Source organism: Macrobrachium nipponense, chromosome 48 (genome assembly GCF_015104395.2).
Source record: "Macrobrachium nipponense isolate FS-2020 chromosome 48, ASM1510439v2, whole genome shotgun sequence".
Taxonomy (NCBI): domain Eukaryota; kingdom Metazoa; phylum Arthropoda; class Malacostraca; order Decapoda; family Palaemonidae; genus Macrobrachium; species Macrobrachium nipponense.
Window position 1 is genome coordinate 15,768,005 of NC_087223.1, and position 10,000 is coordinate 15,778,004.

At 39.9% G+C, this 10,000-nt stretch overlaps 1 protein-coding gene across 1 annotated transcript in view; it reads right to left on the bottom strand.

Annotated features, from left to right (window-relative positions):
- Positions 1–95: 95 nt before the first annotated feature.
- The window catches only part of LOC135205063 (alpha-1-inhibitor 3-like), a 27,118-nt gene continuing 17,213 nt past the window's right edge, over positions 96–10,000 (bottom strand). The window contains exons 20-26 of the mRNA XM_064235335.1: positions 9,719–9,798; positions 9,323–9,444; positions 8,652–8,802; positions 7,826–7,959; positions 7,619–7,723; positions 6,548–6,940; positions 96–383 (exon numbers count right to left, since the gene is read on the bottom strand). Coding sequence (XP_064091405.1) covers positions 96–383; positions 6,548–6,940; positions 7,619–7,723; positions 7,826–7,959; positions 8,652–8,802; positions 9,323–9,444; positions 9,719–9,798 — 1,273 coding nt within the window. The remainder of the gene's footprint in view (positions 384–6,547; positions 6,941–7,618; positions 7,724–7,825; positions 7,960–8,651; positions 8,803–9,322; positions 9,445–9,718; positions 9,799–10,000) is intronic.

The window sequence follows — 10,000 nt, forward strand, 5'->3', positions numbered from 1 at the left end:
TAGAATAGAAACTACTTAGGCTAGAGGGCTGCAAATTGTTATGTTTGATGACTGAAAGGTGGATGATCAACAAACCAATTTGCAGCCCTCTAGCCTCAATAGTTTTTAAGATCTGTGGGAGGAGAAAAAAAACTCAAAACTAGCTCTACGAACCATTCCAAACTCACCATGACCAAAGCACAGCCCTCACCCGTAGCTGTTCGAGTGACATTGAAGGGGGGAGATTGGGTGATGTACTCAGTGTTCAGTAGAAGACGATTCTCCTCGTTCAGTGTGAAAGAGAGTGTCTGGTTACCTGCTGTAACTCCCAGGTTCATGGATCCTTTGGGTGACGGGTATTTCTCACTGAACGTTGCTAAAGATTGTAGGCCTATGACGGTGTCCTGGGGGAAGATTTTTTGAGAATTTTAGATTTTTTTTCAAATTATTACTCAACTGGTCACATGCATTGAAAATTTACAAATGTTCATATTCACTGCCAAAAGTTGTAGTCTTCACAGACTACAACGTCTATTTGTGAAATCAAGAAGACATTATATAGAAAAAATTCTGTACTCATTTGTACCATGAAACAATTCACTTTGTAATTTGATAATTTTTTCACCTTTTACTTATCTATTTATTCATTAATTTTTTTTTTTTCACAATAACCTATCTCTTCTTTCTGTATTTCTTATCTTCTGCAACTTTTTTCAAAGAATGTTGCAATATTTTTTGGAAGCTTAGGTTTCACGTCTGAATAATAATAATAATAATAATAATAATAATAATAATAATAATAATAATAATAATAATAATAATAATAATAATAATAATAATTATTATTATTATTATTATTATTATTATTATTATTATTATTATTATTATTATTATTATTATTATTATTATTATTATTATTATTATTATTATTATTATTATTATTATTCAGACGTGAAAATAATAATAATAATAATAATAATAATAATAATAATAATAATAATAATTATTATTATTATTATTATTATTATTATTATTATTATTATTATTATTATTATTATTATTATTATTATCTTCCAGGGTGACTCACTGTCCCCACTACTCTTCGTAGTAGCCATGATTCCCATGACAAAAAGTACTACAGAAGATGGATGCCGGGTACCAACTCAAGAAAAGAGGCAACAAAATCAACCATCTGATGTTCATGGACGACATCAAGTGTATGGTAAGAGCATCAAGGAAATTGATACCCTAATCCAGATTGTAAGGATTGTATCTGGGGACATCAGGATGGAGTTTGGAATAGAAAAATGCGCCTTAGTCAACATACAAAAAGGCAAAGTAACGAGAACTGAAGGGATAAAGCTACCAGATGGGAGCAACATCAAACACATAGATGAGATCTGGATACAAATACTGGGAATAATGGAAGGAGGGGATATAAAACACCAAGAGATGAAGGACACGATCAGGAAAGAATATATGCAGAGACTCAAGGCGATACTCAAGTCAAAACTCAATGCCGGAAATATGATAAAAGCCATAAACACATGGGCAATACCAGTAATCAGAAACAGCGCAGGAATAGTGGATTGGACGAAGGCAGAACTTCGCAGCATAGATCAGAAAACCAGAAAACATATGACAATACACAAAGCACTACAAACAAGAGCAAATACGGACAGGCTATATATAACACGAAAGGAAGGAGGGAGAGGACTACTAAGTATAAAGGACTGCATCAACATCGAGAACAGAGCACTGGGGCAATATCTGAAAACCAGTGAAGACGAGTGGCTAAAGAGTGCATGGGAAGAAGGACTAATAAAAGTAGACAAAGACCCAGAAATATACAGAGACAGGAGAATGACAAACAGAACAGAGGACTGGCACAACAAACCAATGCACGGACAATACATGAGACAGACTAAAGAACTAGCCAGCGATGACACATGGCAATGGCTACAGAGGGGAGAGCTAAAGAAGGAAATTGAAGGAATAATAACAGTGGCACAAGATCAGGCCCTAAGAACCAGGTATGTTCAAAGAACGATAGACGGAAATAACATCTCTCCCATATGTAGGAAGTGCAATACGAAAAATGAAACCATAAACCACATAGCAAGCTAATGGCTGGCACTTGCACAGAACCAGTACAAAAAGAGGCATGATTCAGTGGCAAAAGCCCTCCACTGGAGAATGTGCAAGAAACATCAGCTACCTTGTAGTAATAAGTGGTACAAGCACCAACGTGAGGGAGTGATAGAAAACGATCAGGCAAAGATCCTTTGGGACTATGGTATCAGAACAGATAGGGTGACACGAGCAAATAGACCAGACGTGACGTTGATTAACAAAGTCAAGAAGAAAGTATCACTCATTGATGTCGTAATACCATGGGACACCAGAGTTGAAGAGAAAGAGAGGGAAAAAATGATAAGTATCAAGATCAGAAAACAGAAATAAGAAGGATATGTGATATGCCAGTGGAAATTGTACCCATAATCATTGGAACTCTAGGCACAATCCCAAGATCCCTGAAAAGGAATCTAGAAAAACTAGAGGCTGAAGTAGCTCCAGGACTCATGCAGAAGAGTGTGATCCTAGAAACGGCGCACATAGTAAGAAAAGTAATGGACTCCAAAGGAGGCAGGATGCAACCTGAACCCCACACTATAAATACCACCCAGTCGAATTGGAGGACTGTGATAGAGCAAAAAAAAAATTTATAATAAATGCCATAAATACATGGGCAGTGCCAGTAATCAGATACAGCACAGGAATAGTGGAGTGGACGAAGGCAGAACTTCGCAGCATAGACCAGAAAACTAGAAACTTATGACAATACACAAAGCACTACACCCATGAGTAAATATGGACAGATTATACATAACACAAAAGGGAAGGAGAGGACTACTAAGTATAGAGGACTGCATCAACATCGAGAACGGAGCACTGGGGCAATATCTGAAAACCAGTGAATACGAATGGCTCAAGAGTGCATGGGAAAGACTGATAAAAGTAGATGAAGACTCAGAAATATACAGAGACAGGAGAATGACAAACAGAACAGAGGACTGGCACAACAAACCAATGCACGGACAACACATGAGACAGATGACACATGGCAATGGCTACAGGGGGAAGACTTCAAGAATGAAACTGAAGGAATAATGACAGTGGAACAAGATCAGGCCCTAAGGATCAGATATGTTCAAAGAACGATAGATGATAATAACATCTCTCCCATATGTAGGAAGTGCAATACGAAAAATGAAACCATAAACCACATAGCAAGCGAATGTCCGGCACTTGCACAGAACCAGTACAAAAAGAGGCATGATTCAGTGGCAAAAGCCCTCCACTGGAGCCTGTGCAAGAAACATCAGATACCTTGCAGTAATAAGTGGTACGAGCACCAACGTGAGGGAATGATAGAAAACTATCAGGCAAAGATGCTGTGGGACTATGGTATCAGAACAGATAGAGTGATACGTGCAAATAGACCAGACGTGACGTGGATTGACAAAATCAAGAGGAAAGTATCACTCATTGATGTCGCAATACCATGGGACACCAGAGTTGAAAAGAAAGAGAAGGAAAAAATGGATAAATATCAAGATCTGAAAATAGAAATAAGAATGATATGGGATATGCCAGTGGAAATTGTACCCATAATCTTTGGAACACTAGGCACGATCCCAATGTCCCTGAAAAGGAATCTAGAAAAACTAGAGGCTGAAGTAGCTCCAGGACTCATGCAGAAGAGTGTGATCCTAGAAACGGTGCATATAGTAAGAAAAGTGATGGAATCCTAAGGAGGCAGGATGCAACCCAGAACCCCACACTGTAAATACCACCTAGTCAAATTGGAGGACTGTGATAGACAAAAAAATAATAATAATAATAATGTACTTTATTGAGTGTTACACTTATAGAGATTCTTCTCTATTTTTCGAATGGCGGCTTTTTCTGTACTACTTAAACAGGTTAGTAGAGCGCCTATGGAGGTCATTATCAAATGCAGGTTCCAGATGGATGTATGTATTTTAGCTTATACAGATAAACTATGATATCATAGTCGTCAAAGTCATTCTTGGTTTCTCTCTCTCTCGTTTTCTTATAGCAAGGTTTCGTCCGGAGCTGCCAGACATCCTCTAGGCTAGGAAGCTGAGGGTGGACTGCTTCTGGAGTGGTGTCCATCCTCCTTATATTTGAGGTCGTCAGCAGGGGGTCTGCCCCATGCTGATCTCCTATTGGCTGGTGGCAGTAAATCTTCTTTATCACTGGTTGCCTGAGCCGAGACTCAAACCACTTTTGCCATGCTGATGGTTTCGTTCTTGTAATCTTCTATACCTCCTGAAGTGTGCGGTGACGCTGCAGTGCGTTGCGTAACACTGCGGGATGTCAAAGCTAATAGGATTGTCGTTGCCTGCAGGAGTATCTCGTTCTGGGGCGTTGTCTTCCGTTGAGTTGTCGTGGTCGGTGGTGTCGTTGTTGGGGGCAGGTCTTCCCTTACTCCTGAAGAGGAGAAATCCTTCCTCCATTGTATTCAGTATTGGTTTTATTTGCTGGATGAGAAGCGCCTCCAGCAGGTGTAACCGATGGGCATCAGAGGCCTTCCCAATGATCTTAGTGTTCTGCATGATCACATCCCAGGAGATGGCCTCTTGATGTTTGGTACGAGCTTGGTTCTTGATAGCCCCCTCTTGGGCATAGCAAGATTGTCTCTTAGACAGGCGCATGCTAGTCATACCATCGTAGGCGCCACTGCAACCGCAGACTGGGCATGAGTATTGGTACACCACATACGTCTGGCAGGGCACTTGCTGTCACCATTGAGGCAAAGTCCAAGGTTGATCTTCGGCGTCCTTGTGAGTAAGACGGAAGACAGCCTCCGTACTTCTGTCTACACAAAGAAGACCAACCTTGGACTTTGCCTCAATGGTGACAGCGAGTGCCCTGCCATATTCAAAAGCATGACCGTCAGGGCCTTCGTCAGGAGAGCCCTCTCCCACTGCTCAACCTGGCAGGACACTCATCAGGATCTCGACCGCACCTCCATAAAGTTACTCGTAATATAATCTTATTCGAATAGAGTTAATTAACGTAGAGAAGTCCGTACAGAACCTGGAGAAATTGTACGGTAGTGAGAGCCCGCAGCCCCGCCCCCAGGATGATATCAAGCTATATTATAAAGCCTTCATGAGTTCCCATTACTGTGAAGAAGAGGACTCCGTTAAGAAGATTATTTACGATTATGTAATCCCAATTGACTACACCAAGAAAATTAACTTAATTATTACCAGAAACGGAGGATGCACGACCTAATTATGGAAAATAAGCCTCCCTACAGGTACGTATACCAATACTCATGCCGAGTCCATGTTAGCAGCAGCGCCTACGTTAGTATGACTAGCATGCACCTGTCTAAGAGACTCTCCTGCCATGACCAAGAGGGGCTATTCAGAACCACGCCCGCACCAAACATCAAGAGGCCATCTCCCGGGATGTGATCATCCAGAACACTTAAGATCATCATTAAGTCTCCTGATGCCCATAGGTTACGCCTGCTGGAGGCGCTTCTCATCCAGCAAATAAAACCAACACTGAATACAACACAGGAAGAATTTCTCCTCCTCACAAGTATGGGAGACCTGACACCAACAACGACACCACCAACCACGACAACTCTACGGATGACAACGCCCCCAAACGATATACTCCTGCAGGCAACAACAGTCATATTAGCCATGATGTTACGCAACGCACAGCAGCATCACTGCGCACCTCAGGAAGTCTAGAAGATTACAAGAACAAAAACATCGGCATGGCGAAAGTGGCTTGAGACCTATCTCAAGCAACTATTGATAAAGATGATTTTCTGCCACTAGCCAATAGGAGATCAGCATGGGGCAGACCCCCTGCTGATGACCCCAAATAAAAGGAGGATGGACACCACACCAGAAGCAGTCTACCCTCAGCCTCCTAGCCTAGAGGATGTCTGGTAACTACAGACGAAAGCTCACTATAAGAAAACGAGAGAGTGAGAAACCCTGAATGACTTTGACGACTATGATATCATAGCTTATCTGTATAAGCTGAAAGATATACATCGATCTTGAACCTACATTTGTTAATGACCTCCATAGGTGCTCTACTAGACGGTTTGAGTAGTATGAAAAAAGCCACTATTCGAAAAATAGAGAAGAATTTCTACAAGAGTAACAATGCTGAGGTAGCCATCACGTTTGATAAAGTATGCTTGAGAGGGGGCCTGCTTCCTAAGTACAATAATAATAATAATAATAATAATAATAATAATAATAATAATAATAATAATAATAATAATAATAATAATAATAATAATAATAATAATAATAATAATATTTTCAAGTCAATGGTACCTGTAGGCTTGTTCCATATGAATGGGACCTGAATAATTACATTGAATTTCAAGTCACTGACCCTTATAGGCTTGTTTTATGTAACTGTGGCCAATCTCCTGAATAATAATAATAATAATAATAATAATAATAATAATAATAATAATAATAATAGTGATACTTACCTGAGTGGACACAAAACCACCCTGCCCATTCCTGTTGCTAGAGATCAACTTGGCAAGCTTTGAAGCCTCGTCTACATAGGCATTCTGGTCCACCTTCATCATGGCCAGAAGTGTATATCCAGCCGTCTCCACAAGAGTTGGCTGATTAAGGGCGCCGGGGTCAGTCGTCAGGGCATTGTAGGCCTTGTCTATGATGCCCTTAGCTCGGCTGTCAGAGGCGAGGGCCAGGGCGTAGCCTACGAGGGCGTTTGTGTAGGGGTCAGTTTTGGTTGTGGATGTGATGCACTTGATGGCGTTGGTCACTGCTGTTGCGTTGTCGACTTTTCCAGATTCCAGCATTGATATCAGGACGTAGGCTGTCATTGGCACTAGGGACTGGCCGTCAATGCCTCCCTGGAATAAGGATACAGATGAAATTCCCTGTTAGAGTTTAATTTGCGAAACAACAAACTGTTTTCCAGTGGATACAAGAAAGTAATTCCTTTCTTGCAACTGGAACTCCAGGAGTTAAAGCGAAGATGCAATGCATCTCTGTCCTAATACAATTCTCCTTGTATTTTAATAATTTACTTACATATTTATTTATTCATTAATTCATTTGTTAATTCATCTGTTTTCTAATGACTGATCTCTTCTTTCTGTATTTTCCATTTCCCATCACCTTCTGTAACTTCTTTCGAATGATACCTTAGTATTCTTTGGAAGCTCGAATTTCGGGTCAGTGGTCCCTTTGGTGGGCTTGTTCTATATATATGGGGTTCATCTTCTGAATAATAATAATAATAATAATAATAATAATAATAATAATAATAATAATAATAATAATAATAATTAATAACATCCAGAAGAGTGTGCTCCTAGAAACAGCGCACATAGCAAGAAAAGTGATAGACTCCTAAGGAGGCAGGATGCAACCAGGAACCCTATACTAAAAAAGTTGCATAATCATAGTTCCTACTTACAAAACCTGCACAGTTTCATGGAAAACATTTAGCTCCTTGGCAGTACAATCTACCAAACCCCAAGACCACAATTTTCACATCATTTCCACTACACAACACTCGACATTACCAGGAGATCCTTGTGGTGAATAGTTCCCTTGAGAGGAAAGCATCCATCCTTATCTTGGAGTCCAAGCAGCCAGTCACTGCTCGCTTCCAGCTCGTTCTCGTCAACCTGGAATTTAAATTTACCTTTTAATCCTTAAAATAAATCCTTCTCAAGAAGGAAAAATGATAGAAATCCTTCAAAAGAATCCAGAGGAACCTAGGAACCTACAGAGATGTATTCAGCAGCTTGGCCAAAGGACCGTAGGACAAAGGCTGTCAACAACGTAGATCCTTCTTTATCGCTCTGGCCAAAAGCACTGTAGGACCCGTCTTTCCTCTTGTAAGTCAGTTCTCGCTGGTATCCTGCAATATGAAAGGCGGTTAAGGATAGTTTCCTTGTAGGACTTTAGTCCTAACGAAAGCTAGAAGTATAGGAAGGTCTAGAAAATCTATTAAACTGAGATTAAAAGTGATGCAACATTGCTTATCTTATTTTTTAAAGTTAGGCCTATTCATTCTTCCCTACTTTTATTAGGCCTATGGAAGACAAAGCAGCCTTCAAGTTGCTCAGTATTCTCTATTAGATTTAGGCCCCCTCTCTCTTTCTTCTTCTATTAGGCCTGTAGGCCTATGGGCAAAGGTCCCCTGTTGCTAAATGAGCTTCTCTGTAACATAAACTTTCTCTACTGTAGAACTTATTTAGGATACTACGCATTTTTGACGTTGGCTTATCGTCTCTACAGTGACTGTAGGTCACGCCTTACCTGTAACTAAGATTGCACAGGACAAGGAGGAAGGGAAAACCCCAAGACAACCGCCCTACTTTTTTTAGGATTATAGGCCCACGGTAGACAAAGGTCACAGGTTTCCCAATTCACATGAGCTCTGTAACCTTAATTCTTTCTTATAGATATTATTTTAATGTCCAAAATAATATCTTCACAGCTCTACAGTGTCTGTAGACTGCTGTACTAGAAGCTGAGACAGCACCGGACAAAAAGCAGTTGCAATACCTAAGCAAAGATTTAGAAAAAAAAGACTAAACTGTCCCTCACCAGCCTCCATATATCTCTTGGCATCTTGTTCCATCGTTGGAGTCAGCTGCCCAATGGCCTCCAGGTACTGAAGAACGTATATATTCGGTGTAAACGTAAGCATGTTCTGTTCTCCGCACCCGTAAGGCATGGCTATTAAGCTACCCAAGTTCTGGAATGTAAACAGAGAAGGAATTGTGAATGAAGGAATTGTGAATGAATCAGTTGTATTGTCGTAGGTCTAATCTTGAATGGAAAGCCAGATTCTTATGACTGGAGAGTTTAAAGTGTTGTAAACAGGAGTGGTGAGATCATATTACACTGACACATAAACGCAAACTAATAATGATAAGAGTAATGATTTGAATAATGACAGTAATTAGATTCTGTTTAACACAATGGTTGCATTAAGGAAGTTAATGATGTAGTGATTCTTCTTAGTTTTCCTTATAATTCTGTTCGCTTTTATGTCAATGATAGATACATAACAGCGTGTAAATAGCAATTTTTACTGCTTCCTCTGTTGTATAGATTATCGAAACAGCTACACTTACAATTCTGATGTGTTTATCTGTACCAGATATGAAAAATTACCAAATATTGCCATATATTAATTTAGAAATTAACATAATTATAAGAAAACCTGAGAAGAGAACAAGTTTGAGAGGCAGTCTAATATTAATTAGACTTACTTCCAGCGTCGGCCCCATGATATCCTTCGTGGCACTGACGAAAATCCTTTGGGAGTCTGGAACAATTCCTTTTGGGGTCGTGATCGACCAAGGGTCAAAGGAACCTTGTGGTTGTCCATTCACTGATGAGGTTGCAAGAAAAGGTATGAATGTTTAACCTTGAAGGGGAATTCAGTGCCATTATGTAAACCCAGGCCAGATGATACGATAAGTAAGCCCTTGCTTGTGTGTTGCATATTGCAATAGCCTCTGTGGCTAAATACCTTACACTGATGGCTATTCCAGTGTCGATATGTAGCCCAGGCCAGATGAAAGCATATGTAAGTCATTTATAAGTGAACTGAAATGAGATTTGTATCCTCCAAAAAAAACAAAAACAAAAGTCAGCACTCTTACCTAAGCAAAAGTAGTCGCTTGCCACTTTTTCTTCCGTGACGCCTTCAAATTTCACCATCAGTGGCTTGATGACTGTGTCACTGAAAGGAAAAAACATATATTTAAGTCTCTAAACTTAGATACAAAGGCTACTTTCAGCTTTCAGACATTAGATACATATTTGTTTATATATGGATGGGTCAGATTATCTAGCCAGGTTTAGTGGGCTAGTTGAAACTCTCGTGACAAGCTAAGAAACAGCTTCATTTCGTAAATAGCAATCTAGTCTCAACGAGGTCCACA